This window comes from Delphinapterus leucas, chromosome 13, assembly GCF_059928025.1.
Source record: "Delphinapterus leucas isolate spDelLeu-1000000601 "Yukka" chromosome 13, BTC_Dleu_Yukka2, whole genome shotgun sequence".
In the NCBI taxonomy this organism is placed as follows: domain Eukaryota; kingdom Metazoa; phylum Chordata; class Mammalia; order Artiodactyla; family Monodontidae; genus Delphinapterus; species Delphinapterus leucas.
The window spans coordinates 64,777,913-64,799,793 of NC_143141.1; the positions used below are offsets into that span (position 1 = coordinate 64,777,913).

The following is a 21,881-nucleotide window of genomic DNA, read 5'->3' on the forward strand; positions in this document are numbered from 1 at the left end:
GGTGATAACTTCCCTGAGGAGTTCTGCTTTATGAAGGAAACTGAGGCAGTTTCCTTTTAAATTATGAAAATAAAGTTAACTTTTTGTAAGTGACATTAGAATATCACAAAGTGATAGACTAGTGCAAAGAGAAGGGAGAGGCTACTTCTTTCTGGGTCAGAGCCGCGAAAGCTTCTCAAAGGAAGTACAACTTGAAATATGCCTAAAAGGATGGAAAAGAGTTTTGACACAAGTGCTGAGAGGATATGGATGGGGGAACATTTCATGCAAGTACAGAGAAGCAGGAAATATAGGATTTTAAGGAAGAGTCAAGACTCACTTCAGCTGGTGTATGTAGGTACATGTGGGGGATTACAGTACGGATCAGCATACTTTCTATAAAGGGATAGAAGTAAGTATTTTAGGCCTTGCAGACCATATACAGTTATGAACTCAACTTGGCCGTTGTCGTGAGAAAGCCGTAGGCAATACTTAAAGGAATAAGCATGGCTGTTTTCCAGTAAAACTTTATTTGTGGTCACATATATTTGAATTTCATATAATTTTATGTTTCACAAGACATTATTATTTTGATGTTTTTTAACCATTTAAAAATTAAAACTGTTAAAAAAAATTAAAACTGTTTTTAGTTCAGGGGCTGTACAAAAAGAGGCAGCAGGCTGGATTTGGCCCACAAGCCATAGTATGCCAACCCCTGGATTAGAAAGAAAAAAGCCTAGAAAAAGAAGTCAGAAAATTGTTCATTAGCTATATATAAATTTCTCTGATAAAATCTCTTATTCTTTAACTGGGGCATCCAGCTGTTATTGCTCTATAACATGTAAATGTTGTTGGATTTTCTAAGATTGCAGTGAAGACTGATATCCAGTAGTGCTATGGGAGATAGAGGGGTTCAGTGAGATTTAATCTGTGTCTCTCTTGTCCTAGGAGTAGGTAGAATAGGTACCAGATTATTGGGGAGAGAAAGACGTTTTCTCATTTCAGTTTTACAGATAAGAAGACCAGTCCCAGAGAATTCAGCTTACTTACAATTACCTAATTTAAACAGAAATTAGGATTTGTGGAATTACTTTTTTTTTTTTTTTTGCGGTACGCGGGCCTCTCACTATTGTGGCCTCTCCCGTTGCGGAGCACAGGCTCCGGACGCGCAGGCTCAGCGGCCATGGCTCACGGGCCCAGCCGCTCCGTGGCCTGTGGGATCTTCCTGGACCGGGGCACGAACCTGTGTCCCCAGCATCAGCAGGCAAACTCTCAACCACTGTGCCACCAGGAAAGCCCAGAATTACTGATTTTTATATGCCAGGCACTGGATTTGACACTTTGTATATATTCTCATTTAATTCACTTAAAAATCCAGTGAGATAGATGTTATTATATCCACTTTACCAATGAGGGAATGAGGCCTAGGAGACTTGGTTTATCCAGTCACGTGACTGCAGTGAGACCCGCACTGTCTGGGAATGTAACACCGAACGAGACAGGTGTAGTCCCTGGCTTCATGGAGACTGTAGCACATACCCAAACAAAAGACAGACCTTGACTGAAGACCTGTGGGGAGCGTTGCCAAGCGCCTTCCAGGAGCTCTCTGACAGCGACAACCACTAGCGAAGAAAAAGGAAGACGGAAGGGAGGGGCGGAAGGGAGGAGATAGAGGAGTGGATATGAGCTACACATACTCTTTTCATCAGTCTTTAAAATTAGTCTGATCTCAATAATATGAACCTTTGAGTTTTTCTTTCAAATCAAAGATAGCAAATCTCTTTAATGGTAAAGTAGGTAAAACTTTGTTCTTAATTTTTTATGTTAATTTACTTTTTATAGATCACTACTTAATAAATATATATATATATTTTGGCTGCTTTGGTTCTTCGTTGCTGTGTGCCGCTTTCTCTAGTTGCGGCAAGCAGGGACTGTTCGTTGCAGTGCGCAGGCTTCTCGTTGAGGTGGCTTCTCGTTGCAGAGCACAGGCTCTAGGCACACGGGCTTCAGTAGTTGTGGCTCGTGGGCTCAGTAGTTGTGGCTTGCAGGCTCTAGAGCGCAGGGTCAGTAGTTGTGGCTCACGGGCTTAGCTGCTCCGCAGCATGTGAGATCTTCCTGGTCCAGGGCTTGAACCCGTGTCCGCTGCATTGGCAGGCGGATTCTCAACCACTGCGCCACCAGGGAAGCCCAATAAATATATTTTTTAATTCAAAGCATTTTTTCCCCAAGCGTCTTCTTACAGAATACATTATAGTTGTGCATTGAGTCATTGTATTAAAGTTGGGCTTTTTTAGGACATAGAAAGCCTATATTTCATAAAACATTTTGTGAAAATTAGTTCTGTCAATCATAAAAACTAAAATGTATTTAAGTATTTGAATGAAAAGAGTCTGAGATGTTGACATTATTTCACAGAGGTAATAACACTGCTTACTTTTTCCCTAAATAGGACATCAGTACCGTTTACCAGATCTTTGCAGATGAGGTGCTTGGTTCAGGCCAATTTGGTATCGTTTATGGAGGTAAGCAACTACAGCCTTTTGCATATTGTAGATAACATAGAAAAATTATGAAATTTAGAAACATCTACCAGCTGTTAACATCTTGTCACAGTTTCGTCAAGTGGTGTTTTTCTCAAAGGTTAACCTACATACATTTAGCTAAGCTCTTTTCACTATAACTGAGTATTAATTCCTTAATTTAAACTAAGAACTTTAAAAAGTAACAGAAAGAATAAGAAAATTCACAATAGTCTTTATCTTTTCTTGTAGCTTACACATAAAGATGTTTGGGAAAAATAAATGGTTTGATGTTTATGTTGGACTATGAAGGTTTGTTTATTGAAGTATATGCCCCACTGGTTTTCTCACACAAATGGCACCGTTTGTCTACTATTGGCATGAATGGTATCAGGTCTGAAGACATGGAATCTTATCCAGCTCTGTGACTTCCACTGGCAAAGTCATTTAACCTCACTGTGCCTCAGTATCTTCATCAGTTTAATGGAGCTAATAAAACCTGACCTGCATAGTTCACAGGATTTTTAATATTCATTAAACCTACTATATATAAAAGTACTTTATAAGCTATGAAACAAGGTATAAAAGGAAAGTAATGTTAAACCCTTTCATTCCTTACTGAGACTAGTTGGCCTTTCTGCCTGAAGGCTGTATAGTTAAGTCACTCTGTGCTGATCCAGTAAACCTAGAATAAAATTAATTAATTGGTACGATGTTTCTATCTTGACAGAATTTCTAAAGACTAAGTCACATATTTAACTATCATTTCTTTAATAAAGTGGATTATTTTTCAGCAAACAGGTTCATTCAAATTTCCTGCTGTTTCAAATAATGAAACAGCCTTTATTAGGGGCAATTACTATAAGGGAAAATATAATTTATTTCTTAAAATTAAAGGTTAGTGATGGAGAAAGAACAAAATGAGCTGAAAAAAAGAAATACAAAAATACATACATATCAATTTCAGTTTGTGGATAACTTCCTGATAAAGCTTTTGTATTGTATGTGGGATGTCAATTTATGTCTTCTTTCTTTTCTGTACTTTTTTTAAAAATAGGAAAACACAGGAAGACTGGAAGGGATGTGGCTATTAAAGTAATTGATAAGATGAGATTCCCCACAAAACAGGAGAGTCAGCTCCGTAATGAAGTGGCTATTTTACAGGTAAAAAAAAACCCAAAAAGTTGCTTTGTATTGGTTTTAATTTTTGATTTATGAGCTTTTAAATCCAAGTCTAGTTAGTGTGTTGATAAGATTTTGGTTTTTGCTTTCTTTGTTCTCATTTTTCTTCGTTCTCATTTTATGACCTTTTGGCTCAGTGAGAGGCTGGTGAGCATCTGAATTAACTCCCTAAGTTTTTTTTTTTTAAAGGCAAAATTAGGATACAATAATCTAGGAGTTACAAGGACTGCCATTATGGTAGTAGTTTGTTTAGAACACATTTTCCTAAGGAAAATCTTAAACTAAAAAAACTCAAATTTCATTCTTAATTCATCACTCCATGAGCTCAAAATACTTTGATACTTCTACCACCACGTTTCATTATAATAGTTTAGTCCATTAAGGTATATTTTTAAAGATATATTGGCAATGACTTAAATCCCATAAAATAAATTACTGTGTATTTTTATTTAGCATTTTTATTTCTTTTGGACGTCATCTAGAAGAGTAAAATTTAGCTTTATTTTTCTGAATATCATATAATTTACAATATGCAAATATTTATTAATTCATTGTGTAGCTTTTGCATAGTATTTAAGAAATCATGGTGATATAATAGTTAATGCTGTCAGAGCCCCATTTGCTTGTGGGTGAAGTTCAAGAGGACACAGCCTATTGAACTTGTGCTGCTTTGGAGAAGAAGGTAAGAAACTTATAAACATGTAATTAATTTTACATTTATTACATTATTGGTCACTGTTAGTAACATTTGCCTCACTTTTTTTCAGAGGAGTGATAATCAAAAGATTGTGGTCTACAAGCTACCTGTGGTCACTTCAAGGCTGCCTCCTCCTATAAAGCTACCTTTAAAATAGGATATTAACAGCATTCAGACTCTGCATTAGGGTTTGAATATACTGTTAGAGATCTTTTTTCATATCTAATTTTGGACTCTTTCTCAATATCCAATCAATATGCAAAAAAATAAATATTAAGGATTTATTCATAAGGATTGATTTTTCCTTGTCATTTTAAAATATTTTTATTGAAGTATAGTTGATTTACAATGTTGTGTTAATTTCTGCTCTACAGCAAAGTGACTCAGTTACACATATATATATTCTTCATATTCTTTTCCATTATCACAGGATATTGAATATAGTTCCCTATGCTATACAATAGGACCTTGTTTTTTATCCATCATATATATATTAGTTTGCATCTGCTAATCCCAAGCTCCCAATCCATCCTTCCCCCACCCGCCCTCCACCTTGGCAACCACAAGTCTGTTCTCTATGTCTGTGAGTCTGTTTCTATTTTGTAGATACGTTCATTTGTGTCGTATTTTAGATTCCACGTAAAAGTTCTCCTTGTTACTTTGATCACATCACAAACACAGCTCTGTACTAAATACTGAAGCTTTTTTCCCACGTTATCAACTGCAAATCTTAATAACTGAATTTAGGAATTTCCAGATAATACACAATGTAAACACTTTATTATTATAGCCCTCTGGTTATTTTCAGAATGAAAATATTTCAGAATTAAATAATTGTCACCTGTGGGATTTTTCACTTTCATTTCACAGGGCTATAGTAATGTCAAATGTCCTTTTGCTGTTGCCTGAAGAGGGTAGTAGAGTAGTGGGAGAAAAGGTGAGGCACTCTCATGGCTCCCTATGTAAAGGGGAAAACGTTCTCAGAAGCTTAAGAGCAAAATTTCTAGTTTGACTGTTGTAGTATAAATTCAGTATTTTCCCTTTCTCTTCTTGGAAATCACCCAAAAGCTACAAGAAAAATGATAAACAGAAAAGCATACTCTATCTTTAACAAAAATAGAAAAGAGTTCAGCCCTACAAAATAGGTGGAAGTTTTTCCAAAAACAGTGGAAATGGACCAGGCAAATGTAGGAAGACGCACCACAATAAAAACTGGTTTTGCTGGCTCTTTCTGAGCTCTACAGTCGTGACAGCCTCTCTCTAGTTCCTCTCAAATAGAAGAAAGCCAAGGGAGTCATGATCTAATAAGATTTAATTCAAGAGAAAACACATGAAGTGAATTGAAGTAGGGCACTCTTAACAGTGGAAGAGTGCAAATCACACTAAACCAAATGGCATCAACAACATCTATAAAGGAAAACTAGAGACCATACAGGGAGCACATTAGTAGTCCATGACAGATGAAATAGACAAAGGAACATAGGAGGCCTAAACAGTATAAGGTAGATCTAACCAGTTTATGTTGAACACTCTACCCTAAAAACAAATAAGTACCCTATTAATTCAAAAAAACAGTAGAATAAACAGTACTTTTTGGTCTTAATGCACTAAAGCTAGGAATAAATTATAAAATCAGAAAACAAAAACTCCCACCACCTGAAAAAAATTTTTTTTTGAGTCTTAATTCTTGAATCAGAGAGCAAAATCAAGATTGGAGTATTTAGAAAATAATTGTGGTAATACTGTATATCAGAGCTTTTGGACTATTGCTTACAGAAATCTTGGTAACCTCAAATATTTAATCAAGAAAAAATGAACATAAATAAATTAAGAGTCTAACTCAAGAAGTTGAAGGATGAACAGTCAACCTGAGGAAAACAGAAAGAATTAACAAAGATAAAAAAGGAAATTAATAAATTTAGTATAATAAATCCAAAAGTTGATTATTGGGTGGGGGTGGGGAGTGGATAACAATAAAATAAGTGTCCAACCGAATCAATATAAGAAGATATAACAACATTTTGGAGAGACGATCACAAATACTGAAAAAATTTTAGGGAATCTTAAGATACTATCTTGTGTAACTCTGTTAGATAAACTTGAAAACCTGGAGAAAATGATTCTCTATGAAAGTGTAATTTACCAAAACAGACTCTAGAGGAAATAGGACATTTAAACAAATAGAAGAAGTGGTTAAAAGAATTTATGTTACAGCATACTTCTGTTTTTTTGTGTGTGCATGCATGTGTTTCCAAGGATGGTGGGGGGGAAAAAGAAACTTAAGAGGTAGTCAGCTGCAACATAGGGGACAGCCAACCACACTTCCAACTCTAAATCGGTCAGAGTTATGATGTTCTGAATCTTCTGCTTACTGCCATTATCATGCCCCACCACTGTGGGGTATTTCACTTTCATGTATCTACTATAAGATTGTGTCACTTTTTATTTTGCTACCTGGAACACCATGTCATTAACTTGTTTTAAGCTGATTAGTAAACAGTATTTATCTTGCATTTGCTATTCACTTTCTAAACATTTTTAAAACACCAACCATGATTCAGAAGTTGAGCTAAAAGTGACTAAGACACAGTCTCTGCTCTCAAGGAACTTACTAGGCTACAGAGTAAGACACATATACACATGATACAGTACCATGGGATAAGCAGTGCTGCATAGAGTGCAGTGGCAACTACTGCAGTAGTCTGGAAGAGAGGCAACGTGAGCTAAACTGGAGGCATTACAGTGGGAATTGAGAAATGATGGTGTATTCAAAACACGTTTTAGAGATGGAGCCCAACTTCACATAGGCCGAAAACAAGTTTGCCCTCTTGGCATACTTAGATACCCATAGTAAGGAAAAAAAGCATAAGAAAAATATGTTTCTGTTAATAAGTATTAAAAAGTTTAATCACTTGGGCCAATATTTGAGACTGAATAAGAATGAAACCAGACTACTGAAGATATTAAAATCCACACAGGAATTTAGATTTATGTCCAGAAATAAAGAACCATTGAATGTTTTTTGTGTATGGCTGACTTCTCAAATTGCTCTTGAAGAAGTTTTGTTTCTTTTTTTAATATCAGTTAAGATAGATTGCTTTTTTTATTAGCAGATACAGTATCACATTCAGCTTTGTATTTCTCCAACCCTGTTAACCTAGTAGTGCTTAAGAAAAAGGGGTGATGGTAGTAAAGACATGCTGAGCCTAAAAGAGGGAAGACCAAATCAAGGTATAATACAACGAGATCAAGACTTAGATAAATAACTACCTTAAAGACAAAACCACCAGTTTGAGCTAAGACCCTCACAAACAGCCCCAAAGAACCAAAGCTCTGTGTAATTGGCTAAACTTTGATTGGCAGTTGGTGCCTATTGATGGACAGCATAAAATTAGAGTACTATCAGAAGATTAAAAAGATGAGAAGGAAGGAAAAGAAGTAATGGACAAGGGCATTTATATTGGAAAAACTGGGAAGATATTCTTTCCCTTCAGTGCATCCACTCTCCAGTACAGAACTTGGAAAATCAAAATCTATGATCCTTTTTATTTTGTTTGCTTTTATTTATTTTTCTAAGCTATTTTTTGCTTTCTGTGCCGTTATTCCATACAATTAATTGCAGCACATTGTTAGATATTAATATTTGCACAGTAAAACTTTTACTCAAGTTGGTCACATAAATATCCTGCAACTCTTCAGAATTTGCACCATCCTGGGATTGTAAACCTGGAATGTATGTTTGAAACCCCAGAACGAGTTTTTGTAGTAATGGAAAAGCTGCATGGAGATATGTTGGAGATGATTCTATCCAGTGAGAAAAGTCGACTACCAGAACGAATAACTAAATTCATGGTCACACAGGTATTTTAACTTTTTTTGAAACTAGAAAATAAAAATACAAGAAATGGTAGTGCTTTTACATATTGTAACATTGTGGGAATTGTTAACTTTGAAGAACAGAATAACACTTTTAGTTAAATCTTGATGAACTGTAGTGGACTTTTTAAATTATTATACCACTCAAGGGGTCCAGTTAGTGTTTAGCTGTGATTTTTCCAGAAATAGAAAAAAATTCTGTTTTCTTCAATAACAGATACTTGTTGCATTAAGGAATCTACATTTTAAGAATATTGTGCACTGTGATTTAAAGCCAGAAAATGTGCTACTCGCATCAGCAGAGCCATTTCCTCAGGTGAGATATTCAGAACCTTTTTAAAGTACGGTTTTAAGTATCTGTCTGACAACATTATGAAGTACCCACGTAATGAAAGGCAGTGCTGTAGGTTCAGTACATAACCATCTTACAGAAAAAAAGTTTCTACCTTATAACTGCCATTGAGGATGTATACCTGAGTAGTCTGAATTCAGATTTTACTAATTATATTATTTTCATGAAGACTTTTTAGACTTAATGACTTTTTAGACCAGTTCTCAAAGGAATAATTTTTTTGCACTTTTTGCACAATCCACCCCTCCCTGTGGGTTGGGAATGAAGTAGGGAGAGTCAGCCTTGGTTGGTGCTTGGTACTCAGGACAAATTCCCCATGAAATGAAACAAACTGAGGGATGACCCTGAAATGAGAAGACTAGATTTTGGTTGAGGCAGGCAGCCAACACTTCTTCCTCTTTAGAGTACTATATTTCAAACATTTTCAGCAAAACCTATGGAAGAATTACATTTCCCATCACCGCCAGTGCTCACATACGTATTACGATATGTATGTGTGTGTCTCTGCTGCGTGTGATGCATTCATTTTTTTACTTGGCTAAATTTCATTTCATTAAAAAGTGTTGATCTTGATCCAAATTTATTTCATAACCTAAAAATAGTTATTAACCCAAAGTCTGAAACATTTGTCCTGAGGAATATATATTGGTGGTACCTGTGAATATTTCTCATGATTGTCATCAGCTAGAATAATCTGTTGCCAAATTATTGTTTATGTACATTTAAAACACAATTAGACAAGTGGCTAGAATAAGGACAACAGATGACTATTTCACTTGGTAAATACAACTCAGATTCTCTTTCAAGAAAAAGATGTATTTAGAAAAATTATTCAACTCTTTTACTTTTAAGGAAGTAACCATATTCCTTTTGTAATGCCTATGTGAATAAAAATGATCCTCTATCTTTGTGAGGTCAAAAAGGTTCCATAAGCATTGGTGCAATATTTTAAAGAATTATTATTTCATGTATTATTTCATTTGATCTTCAAGAGAGTATGGACAAAGGATGTACACCCCTACAGCTAAGGCTAAAACTTCAGCTTTCTGACCTCCATTAGGAACAAAGGGAAAATAATGTCACTTACTTGATACTCTTTTTTTTGGTCAAGTGCTAGCCATGGCCCCTCTTCTTTATTCAGTTGCCAAAATATCTTCATCAAAATGCTAACTGAAATAATGGCATTTAATGAAAAAAGTTATTTCTTCATGGTCAATAATCCTCTTCTTCAAATATTCAGAGGAAGTAGTTGAATTCAGTAATGACACAGAACAAATATCATCATAAAAACATGTGTGAAGGTCCGTCTTTGCTTTCCACTCACTGTTTGTACCACTGGTTTGTAGAGGCCTCTCAATTTATCTTGAAGTTTTTAGTGAAGACATTTCGTGAATCAAGGCATTTCCCCTGGACAGTACTTGGCATTTGCTTGTTCAGCATGGATGTATCATTAATCACCAAAATTTGAACCTCGTAGAAGATGGGCAGCAAGATAAGTATTCTGAGCTCTGCCAATCTTACTACATTTCCAGAACTCTCTTCCCAAAGGGGCATGGTAGTGACTGCAGCTACCCCCAGATATAACTTGTTTCAAATCTGAACATCTAACTAGCAATATTTTGTTCCATAGTCATAGAAAACACTCTTTCAAACAATCTCTAATATGACTCTTCTACTGGCCACATTAATACTTATCTTTAATACACCTCAATTTCATTTACTTGCCAATATATAGTATCCTTGGGAAGAGAGATTCTGGGATTAAGCAAAATAAAGGGTAAGTTTTTAAATATCATAACTTATTTTTCATTCAGCAAACATTTGAGTACCTCTATCCAGGCACTGTGAGGCCACTGAGCATTTAAAAGTGAAACATATAGTTCCTGATCTCCTAAAAGCCAAATGATAAAAGATCAGCACTCTCCATTTCATCAAAAACGCTGAGCACTTATAACACCAGTCTGGTATTTGGCATTCTGGAAGCTAGAATTCAAAAGTGGTTTTTTGAAATGAGCATTAGCAAAGCTCTTCATACTGTTAGTAATGGATCACAGCGTTATAAATGTATCTAAATATTGGGAAAAGGGTATTTTACAATTTCCTTATCTATAATCTTGACATTCATAATACAGTTGGCAAATGTGTTGAAATGATACAGTATCATATTTAGGGACAGGTATGTATATATAGATTGATACATATATCAATAATATAAAATTAACATCATCCTTTAATTTCCAGGTGAAGCTGTGTGACTTTGGTTTTGCACGCATCATTGGTGAAAAGTCGTTCAGGAGATCTGTGGTAGGAACTCCTGCATACTTGGCCCCTGAAGTTCTCAGGAGCAAAGGCTACAACCGTTCTCTAGATATGTGGTCAGTGGGAGTTATTGTCTATGTGAGCCTCAGCGGCACGTTTCCTTTTAATGAAGATGAAGATATAAACGACCAAATCCAAAATGCTGCATTTATGTACCCACCAAATCCATGGAGAGAAATTTCTGGTGAAGGTAAAAAAAAATGTTTTAGGTCTGTGCCTTTTAGTCAAAATCTTTGTGATCCCAAATCACCCTGTCTCTTCTGACTTCTCTTTTTAATATTTCCCATTCACCTTCCAAATTCAACTGTTTACCAATTTTTTTTAGCACGCTTCCTTTTACATTATCTTTTCTTTCTTCCTTATAGTTCGCAGGCAGGGCACTAATCCAGGCCCCAACTGCCTCATTTTGAAACTACTCAAATAGTGTAACTGTCCTTCTCAGTCACCACTGCCAAATCCTTCTTCAGGAAACACTACTTTCATCTTACGCTGCTCCCAGACATTAATCTCAGCCTCCCTCTAACCAGGCTGCACGTGTAGGTCTCTGTGATATGGCCCCAGTTTGCCTTCTAGCCTCATCTGCCATTACTGCCCTACGCAAGGTACTTACAACTATTCGCTGCATTTTGCTTAGGTCTTTTCCCTGCCTACCCGTTTCTCCTCCTTGCTGTTGAAATCCTTCCAGTTCTTCAGAGATCCCTTAACTTGTGGCTTATCTGAGAAGTCTTCCCTGAACCCCTCCTCCAAACTGTAAGATCTACTTAGGCTACTAGTTGGGCGTATCTTTTCACGACCACTTATCTTCAGAACTAGATTCTGATCTCCTTGAATGGAGACCTGTAACTTAGGTTCTTTATATACCACTTAAAACACTATTTAACATTCCCATAGCATTTGATAGAACCAGTACTGGGGAACATCCCCACCTGAATTTAGCCAACCCTTGGAACAGGGGGGTCCTTTTTTTGTTTTCCCAAAAGTGCCTAATCATAGGGATATAGCCCATTAAACTGGGAAAAGTTTGAGGAACAACATATAAATAGTAGGCTTATGTAAGGTAATGAACAGAGCTAACTAAAGAAGTACATATGAGGGTTTGGGGATGTTGCCAAAGTCATCTTAGAGCTCCTTGGACAGTGTGGTCTGCAGACCTATTAAATCAGAATCACTTGGTGAATTTATTAAAGAGAAGACCCCACTGGCTCTATCCCAGAGATTCAGACTCACCAGCTGGATTGATGCCCAGGAATAAATACACTGAATACATTTTAATAAATACACTGAATGATTCTGATGCACATAGTGGACCGCCATTTAAGGAACAATGGATAGAAGTCTGAAGTATTTAGAATACAGAGAAATTAATAATTAAAACTTACGGGAAAAAAATAACTTGATTAGGGCAAAAACAAAAATATGGAAAATCGTTGCTAGTTTGGTGGTATTTAGAACTAGAAATAGTATAGTATAAGTCGTTCATTTGGCTCATCCCTGGATCCATGTCTTAGTAACAACTGTATTGTTACATAGGGATGTTGTCAGTGTATAGTTACCTGGTTGCTTTGGTTTTGCAGTTGGCCCATTTCTCCAAATAATTGGATAAGATATGTATGCCAAGATCTCGCCACATACACCAAAATACCATGAACTTGTTTGCTAAAACTTGTTAAGTATGAACTTTTGGTAATAAGTTATCACCTCACTGTAACCACATCTGTAGAAGCAAGGCAATGGCTTCGGCTACTTTTCCAGACCAAGCCCGAGACTAGAGAAGAACATGGCATCATTGGGGCGGGAAAAAAGAAACAAAAAAAATCAGCCTATAATAAGAGTCTGTCTTATTCATCTTAAAAAATAATAGTTAATACTCAGCATTTATATGCTGAGCACCATTCTAAGCCCTTTATGTCTATTAAATTTATTTCATCTTCTCAACAACCTCATTCTACAGTTGACCGAGGCACAGTATACTTTAGTAACTCACCCTATGTCACACGTAGTAACAACGCCAGCTCAAGCAGGCTGGCTCCAGTCTGTACTTTTAACCTGTACTCTATACTGTCTCCTTAATAAACCAGATACACTGTGAATTCAGTAAATATTTATGGATCACCAGCATGTTAGCTTAAAGGCCATGTCCTTGAGAAGCAAAAATCCTCAACCTTATATTTCTATGGATTGAACTGCTTTCCAGGCAGAGTCACAGGTTTGAGATGCTCCATACGCTCAAATTCATGTACCTAATTTTGTCTTTTCCCTTAGCAATTGATTTGATAAACAACCTACTTCAAGTGAAGATGAGAAAACGTTACAGTGTGGACAAATCTCTTAGTCATCCCTGGCTGCAGGTAAAAAAAAAAAAGTATTTCTCTTGGCAGAAAAAAAAAATGTACCTCTCTTCGGCGATTCTCATTTGAGCAGTTCATGGTGATTGTCTTAATGAAACCACTCGTAAAAGCAATAGATTCTACATGTCTTAGGGCCTTATAGTATTCATTTTACCTTTCTGTAAGGTGAGCATGACACATTATGTTGTCAAATATATTTTATTTTTAAAATGCCCACTAAAAGGTTTATATTTGCATTGAAGAGATCAGAGATGCCATTTAAAATGTTTGGCTTAATTCCCCCCAAAAGCTATTGCATAGATTTGTCAAAAGATACCCCCAAACTTCAGAGTAAAGAGAGAAGCTTCAGAACAATTTTAAAGGGAATGAGAGGTAGAAATAACTTCAAAACAAATATAATCATATTTAGTCTCAGCAGTTATTAAATTATCCTGATAACAGATTCTAAGCACTTTCCCCTATTTTGAGAAGTAAGGTGTAGGCCTCTCCAACAAAATATTTTAGTGGTTATTATTAGCCACCTCAGAAGCCTGAGGCAATGTTTTCTTTTTTAATTTTAGAAACTAGTTCCTTCCTTCATGAGAGACTCTAAATTTGAAAAAGTATTTAACATTGCTAACTTAAAATATTACAAATGAACTTATTGTGCAGCAAGTATTTAGGAGGTAGGGGTTGTCAATTTTATGACTAGGGTGCTGAGCAAAAAAAAAAAAAAAAGAAGGTTGACAGTATTGTTTCTTTTATGGTTCATAATCTTTTTTTTTCCCTAGGACTATCAGACTTGGCTTGACCTTAGAGAATTTGAAACTCGCATTGGTGAACGTTACATTACACACGAAAGTGACGATGCCCGCTGGGAAATACATGCATATACACACAACCTTGTATACCCAAAGCACTTCATTATGGCTCCTAATCCAGATGACATGGAAGAGGATCCTTAATTATTATTGAGCTAACTTCAATAAGGAAGGATTTCATGTTATGGACTGGTATTTTGCTGCATAACTGTTGCTCTTTGTAGGTTGTCATCTGAAAGGATGCAAAGACGTGAGGAAATATAATAAGGAATCAGTGACACCAATACTGTAGTTCATATTGAGTAGGTACAAGAGGGGAAACTGAGTAATAAAAACACATAATGGAACCCAAGATAAAGCTTTTCATAAATTTTTACAGCATAAGCAATAACTGGTTTTTGTATTTTTCCTAATCGTTCATTTTAGTACAATAGTGGCACTTAATTTATCTTCCCTTTCCTATTCTTAACATTTTTTTAAAAAGGAGAAAAAGGCAAGCTAGAGTCCAGTTATTGCATAGCTTGACCAAATCATACAAGAGTTACAAGGTTGATTACTAAACAGATGTGCATTTATGCGGTAACTGAGAGACTGCCAGCATGCCATTTCCTATAGACTTTATAAACATTTGTTTAACCGACCATAGAGGCATTGAGGGGTTTTTCCTAGACTCCTGGAAAGGGAGTGCTGGACTGTTTTACCTTTCTTTTTTAGGTCAGTCAAGACTCCAAAACAGTGATCCCTAACCCTTTTGGAGTTGAAATTCTGAATATGCTCTTTGGAACATGAAAATTAAGTTGTCACCTTTTGTAAGTATTGATATGTTGCAACAACCCCTAAGGTCATTCGGGACAACTGATGTACAAAACCAGGAGTAGGAACTGCTGGTCTCAGTGCTGAGTTGTTATGTATGTCTTCTTATAGCTCAACTCTGCTGCTAAATATTCATGTTCCCACTGACGCCATTGTGGTGCCACAATTGGATTCCAACATTTAATAGGTATAGATCTGAACTCTAATTACACAATTTATCTTTACATAGGGTTGAATAATTTGAGGAAGAAAATTAAATATATGCTAAAAGTAGGCCAGTGCAGAGTCAGTTAATGCTACAGGAAAGAATAACAGCATCCTTTTGTTCTTCCCTTAGCTTATTGGAAGGCTTTACAGATACCTGGAATGTTTTAAAACCAATTATATTTTAAGCAGTTTGAGTGAGTGGACAGGGTGGAGCATGAAACAGTTTATAAGAGTACGGCTGTATTATCAGCTGAGCAAATGAAAGAATGAAATAAGTTTTGTTTTTTTTTTTTTAACACTGCAGCTTCAGCAGCCAGCTAAAGACATTTTTTTCTACCCAGATATCATATTTAAGAGGTTAGATTTTTTCATAGCTTTTTAAAAGTTACTAACAGTTTTCCCCCAAAAAAGTTAAAGATCTGGTGGGACCATTCACTTATAAAAAATCTAGGGACTTTTTGTTTTTTGATTCCTCAGTAATCATTGTAAACTTTTTTCCCTCCAAAAAGAGCCAAAGATGTGGAGCCAAAAACTCTGGCTCCGTTCTTTAATTACCTATGTTGGCCTCAGCAGGTGACAATCTGTCTGAGCCTTGAGTTCCTCAATCTATAAAATAAAGATTATAATTCTTGCCTGTACCTTTCTCACAGTGTTGTTGTGAAGATCAGATGTTAATAAGCTAAAAGTTATGTGTTAACTATCACTGCCCACAGAATTTGAGGTAGCAAAGGAAAAGAATGTTCTTCTTGTGAACAGACTAAGACTGAGAGGGCCCTTAGAGATCCTGAAGCTACTGCCTTATCTAGGACTAAAAATATCCTTGAGAGAATGGAAGGAAACACACAGTGCTCCTCTTTTCTGAGCTCTTTATGTGTTTTACCCTCACAACAGCCATGAGGTAAGTGCACGTGAACTCCATCTCACAGATAAGGAAACTGAGGCACAGGGAAATTAAGTAACTAGCTGCTGAAGGTCACAGTTAGGATGTGGGTTTGAACCCAGGCAATGTGGCTCCAGAGTCCTTCTTACCCCTCCTAACCATTTTACTATACTGCCTACCCCTAAATATCTCCAGGAGACACTCCACAATGTCTCAGTATTTCATTGTCAAATAGGAGTTTAAAAAATTAAACCAAATTAATTTTGCAAAACCTCTGGAAAGTGTATTTTCCCCGTGATAGAGGATAACTTCCCCAAATTTCTCTAAAGTGTTTATATCAGTATGCTAAAATGAAGTAATTCTGAGTCACTAGGCACCCTATTGTGGTTTTACTGCGTAAAATGATAATTAACTGGAATGACGTTTGTTTGCTATACTTACATAATCAAACTTTACAAGCCATGAAATTAATTGCACTCTTTTTGTTTCTGTTGAATGCCTAAGAAGTTTTCTAAAAAAAAAAAATGTAAAGGCACTGTCATAATTTGGAGTTGAGTAATTTCTCCAGTTACTGTATAACCTGCATAACCTTTTTTTGTCTTGAAGTCATTGTGTTTGTATAAGAAATAATTGTTAGAAACATTTGATAATGTACAAAGTAGTCTATAATGACACTGTTTAGTACATTTTTATTTTTTATTACATCCCACTTTTTGTAAATATCCTCAAAGAAGCTTGATAATAAAATGTATTTCCATATCACCATACTTTTCCATGTGAAAACCTGAGCCTATCTCTAGTAGAGGTATCCAAAGAATATTTTATTTGGTTGTGTTCTTTTCCCAGGCTTTGGTAATAGAACTGTTTTGGAAATAGTATTTGTAAATGAAACCAATGCTATATTTAAGAACACAGATTTTTTTTTAAAATCTGACTAAAATAAAAAACAACTCATTATTACAATTTTATACAAAATTTGAGATAATAACCTCAAGGTCTCACTTCTTGGAATGAAAGTTTGGAATAATTTTAGGTTTTTCAGAAACTACCATCAAATATTCCACTACTGCAACTACCAAAAGACTTAAGTTAAATACCTAATACCAAAGTACATGTATAGGTGTCAAGAAGCATTGCCTCTTTCCCCTTAATCATAAAAACTATTAAATAATTGCGAAGGGCCAACTATGGGCATTTTAATCTTCTAAAAATTCTCCAACCGAGTCTTTAAGGGTGGCTAGGAATGGCCCGAAGTTGAGCAGCATCTGAAAAATAAGGCCTCCATCTTCCTTTAATTTAGCGTGAGATAGAGAATGCTAGTCCTGTTCTCAGTGAAGCCAAAGAAGCAACGAGAAACAACCATTCATCACTCTGACAATGAATTTCCAATATAGTTAAGCTATAAATTCAAGACATATAGCTAGTATTCTTTTTCTTTAATTTCACAAATTTGTGTTGCTTATATAACAGTCCTTCAGAAAGTCCATATGTCTGCTATTAATAAAAGTTTTTTGAACCAAAAAATGAGAACTTATAGAACTAAATCTTGACAATTATCTGAAAATAAGAGAGAATTAACTCAATTTAGAAAATTATTCCTCCTAAGCAGTCTGGATTTATTCTAAGTCATATTTTAAGTACCTGTTAGGTTTATTGGTTTTACTGTGACTTTAAAAATTTTTTTTAATCTAATTTTAATTATAAAATTCACAGAAGAATATGGTAAAAAATTCAAATACCAAAAAGGAGGACAAATTTTAAAAAAGTAAGTCTTTTCCCACCCCTCAAACCAGACTGGGAAATTTAATAGTGATTATTGAAGTTCATAGCAATATAAGGCCTACCTCAAGAAAGAAGAAAAATTTCAAATAACCTAACCTACTGTCTAAAGGAATTAGAAAAGGAAGAACAAAGCCCAAAGTTAGTAGATGGAAGGAAATAATAATTATAAGAGAGGAAATAAAATAGAGACCAAAAAACAACAGAAAACATCAATGAAACCAAGAGCTGGCTTTTTGAAAAGATAAACAAAATTGATAAACCTTTTTGCAAAATTGATAAACCTTTAGCCAGGCTCATCAAGAAAAAAGAGAGGACCCAAATAAACAAAATAAGAAAGAGGAGAAACAACAGCTGTACTACTGAGATACAAAAAAAATCATAAGAGAATACTACAAACAATTATATGCCAACAAAGTGGACAACCTAGAAGAAATGGAAAAATTTCTAGAAACATACAACCTGCCAAGACTGAGTTAAGAAACAGACAATCTGAACAGTTCAGACCAGTCATTAGTAGTGAAATTGAATTTGTAATTAATAAAAAACCTCCCAGCAAACCAAAGTTCAGGCTTCACAGGGGAATTCTAAACATACTAAGAAAAGCTAATACCTATCCTTCTCAAACTATTCCAAAAACTGAAGAGAATGGAATGCTCCCAAATTCATTCTACAAGACCACCATTATTACCCTAGTACCAAAACCAGATAAGGACTCTACAAAAGAAGAAAATTACAGTCCAGTATCTCTGATGAATATAGATGCAAAAAATCCTCATAAGTTAGCAAACTGAATCCAACTATATAAAAAGGATCACACACCGTGATCAAGTGGGATGTATTCCAGGGACACAAGGATAGTTCAATATTTGCAAATCAATCAGTGTGACCCACTACATTAACAAAAGGATAAAAATCATATCATCTCAAAAGAGACAGAAGCAGCATCTGACAAAATTTAACATTCATGATAAAAACTCAACAAAGTTGATATAGAGGGAACATATCTCAACATAATAAAGGCCACTTAACCACACTCAATAGGGAAAAGCTGAAAATCTTCCCTCTAAAATCCAAATTGGAAGGGAAAAAATAAAATTGTCTCTATTTACAGATGACATGATACTGTACATAGAAAACCCTAAAGTCTCCACCAAAAAACTGTTAGAACTAACGAATTCAGTAAAGTTGCAGGATACAAGATTAATACACAGAAATCTGTTGCTTTTCTATACACAAATAATGAACTATCAGAGAAAGCCAGAAAACAATCCCATTTAAAATCGGCATCAAAAAGAATAAAGTATCTAGGAATAAATAACCAAGAAGGTGGAAGACCTATACTCTGACAGCTATAAAACACTGAGGAAGGAATCTGAAAATGATACAAAGAAACGGAAATATATCCTATGTTCTTGGATTGGAAGAATTAATATTGTTAAAATGTCAATACTACCCAAAAGCAATCTACAGATTTAATGCAATCCCCATCAAAATACCCATTACATTTTTCACACAACTAGAACAAATAATCCTAAAATTAATATGGAACCACAAAAGACCCAAATTCCCAAAGCAATCTTGAGAAAAAAGAACGACGCTGATGGTATCACGCTCCTTGACTTCAGACTTTACTACAAAGCTACAGTTATCAAAACAGCGTATTGGCACAAAAACAGACACACAGATCAATGGAACAGAACAGAGAGCCCAGAAATAAACTCACGCACCTATGGTCAATTAATCTACAACAAAGGAGGAAAGAATATACAATGGAGAAGACAGTCCCTTTAATAACTAGTGATTATTGGGCATCCTTTCCTTACTTTTTATATAAAAGTAAGTATCACTGAACAGAAAACCAGTCCGCATTTAGTGTTTTAATTGCTGTGAAATTACGTCTAAGCATTTCTTTAAATGTAGCTTTTCTCCAACAAAAATGGAATCATAACTACAAAACATTTTGCACCCTACTTTTTCACTTACTAAATCTTAGCAGTCTATGTCAGAACATACTACTCTACCTCATTTTAAAAATATATGGATAGTTCTATTTAATCAGTCCCCTGTGAATGGCCAGTTGTTTCCAGTTATAAAACCAATCAGAATTCATGTTTACATTTTAAAATAAAAATACAGCAACTAGCTTTATTAATTAGAGGAAACCCAATAATAAGTTTCATTAAATTGAGAACACACATTTGTACCAAGAATCAAACACAATCTTAAAAGATCAATTTTCAGTTGTACTGTATGGGCTATTTTTATTGGCTGTGAAGAGAGAAAATATTTTAATACTTATTTTACCTGTGATATATAAAATGTGTTCCCTTTATTCTAGTTTCTTAGGCCAACTTGGGAGTAGAAAGTCCAAACTGAAATATCACCGCCAAGCAAGTTCACCAAACCCAGCTACGGGTGATGGAGAGGGTTTTGACTGACATGCATTCATCTGATGATTTCTACCATGAAGTCTCTGATGAGGTATCAAGGCAAAAAAGTTAAATCTTTCTCCCATCTTCGTAGGATTCATTAACATATCATAGCCCTGAAGTAACTGCTGCCTCAGTGATGGCTCATCTGATTTATCTAAAAGAACCTGAAAAGAAAAAGATTTCTTAGTGAAAATAGCCAGGAGAAAGGATTCCTAGTTATTTGCAGCAATACCAATGACTATTAGCTATTCAATAAAACAGTGCTTAAAATGTAATTTCTGATCATCTACCTTAGAATCATGGTGTGTTTATTAAAGACACAGGTTGCTGTGACCCAAACCTATGGATTTGTATGTTTAGCAAATATTCCCAGGTGCTTTGATCTACACTGAAGGGTTAAGATGTCTTCAAAACAGTTGTAAAATTCATACTCATACAGGCAGTCAAGTTTTCTTAACAAACGTAAATATTATTTGCAAGTCTTCATTTTACCTCAGAAGAGATGCATGGAACTTACCAGGCTGCTCCACCCCCAGGCTGTCTGGTTACACTGAACCCTATACTACTGAAAAGACTGGAATACCAAGGATCTGACTAACAACAAGAGCATTAAGGCCAAGTGAACTTAAAATATTTATTGAAATAGTATGAAATTAAAATATTTAATAACAGTGAAATAACATAAATCATTACCTTCAGCCGGACATCAATGCCCATATTTCTTAAAAATGTTTGCTGTTTTATTGGACCCAGAGAAGCTACTTTCCCCTGGGACATTCTGCGCAAGTAACTGAAGTCCACATCAGCTGTGAGGTCTGCTGTTCCCGGGGCAATTAAGACATCATGAAGCCTGTGGCCACAAAACCCCTTGAACATAATTTTTTAAATGATGAGTTTTTGTACCTTTATGGTTATCATTATCAAGATTAAAGAAATGCTATCATTTTAGTACATTTTACATAACAACTGTTAAAAAGGAAAATATAGCCGATATCAGTGGTTTACAAACTCTTACCAAATAGCACCCTTTCTTCAAATGAGATGCTATGTGGAAAACCCACTATAAAGTGCTATGTTATAGTGCCTGAAGATGCTGCCTTTGACAGTTGTTTAAAATTTTCATTAATGCCCATGGTAATGAAGTATAAGAGAGAATTCTCCAGATGAATTCAGGTTACCAGAACCTAGATGGTGTTTTACAAAGTGTATCCATCAACTATATGCATCAGAATCACCTGAGAGCAAAGTGACTATACTCCAATAAAAATTATTTTTAAAAAAATCACCTGAGAACATGTTACTGGACTCTACCCAGACCTAGCAAATCAGAATCCTGGAGATAAGCCTAGAGAATCAGTGCTTAAAGAAAAAAAAACTCTCCAGGTTTTTCTTTAAATGAACAAAGTTAGAAATTGAGAAACACCGATCTAGAAAATGACTTAATAACATCTAGTTAAATGTATTTCAGTATACTTTAATTAAAGTATATCGAACAGAATTGATCATATTCCAAGACAGCGGTCCCCAACCTTTTTGGCACCAGGGACCGCTTTCGTGGAAGACAATTTTGGGGATGGTTCATGTGGTAATGGGAGCGACGGGGAGCAGCAGATGAGGCTTCGCTCACTGGCCTGCTGCTCACCTCCTGCTGTGCGGCCCGGTTCCTAACAGGCTGAGGACCACTAATGGTCTGAG

The 21,881-nt window shown here is 35.5% G+C and overlaps 2 protein-coding genes across 6 annotated transcripts in view; one reads left to right on the forward strand and one right to left on the reverse strand.

Annotated features, from left to right (window-relative positions):
• The window catches only part of PRKD3 (protein kinase D3), a 77,038-nt gene extending 60,299 nt beyond the window's left edge, over positions 1-16,739 (forward strand). For all 3 annotated transcript variants that reach the window (XM_022574065.2, XM_022574066.3, XM_022574067.2), the window contains 7 exons: positions 2,429-2,501; positions 3,556-3,662; positions 8,077-8,238; positions 8,471-8,569; positions 10,847-11,114; positions 13,187-13,272; positions 14,043-16,739. In XM_022574065.2, coding sequence (XP_022429773.1) covers positions 2,429-2,501; positions 3,556-3,662; positions 8,077-8,238; positions 8,471-8,569; positions 10,847-11,114; positions 13,187-13,272; positions 14,043-14,216 — 969 coding nt within the window. In that variant the 3' untranslated portion in view covers positions 14,217-16,739. The remainder of the gene's footprint in view (positions 1-2,428; positions 2,502-3,555; positions 3,663-8,076; positions 8,239-8,470; positions 8,570-10,846; positions 11,115-13,186; positions 13,273-14,042) is intronic.
• Positions 493-21,881, reverse strand: part of NDUFAF7 (NADH:ubiquinone oxidoreductase complex assembly factor 7) — a 35,766-nt gene continuing 14,377 nt past the window's right edge. For 2 of the 3 annotated variants that reach the window (XM_022574077.3, XM_022574076.3), the window contains 2 exons: positions 20,880-21,053; positions 3,849-20,350 (listed from right to left, as the gene is read on the reverse strand). In XM_022574077.3, coding sequence (XP_022429785.1) covers positions 20,135-20,350; positions 20,880-21,053 — 390 coding nt within the window. In that variant the 3' untranslated portion in view covers positions 3,849-20,134. Of the gene's footprint in view, positions 20,351-20,879; positions 21,054-21,881 lie in introns of all 3 variants that reach the window. The other variant, XR_016395475.1, reaches the window with a different exon arrangement.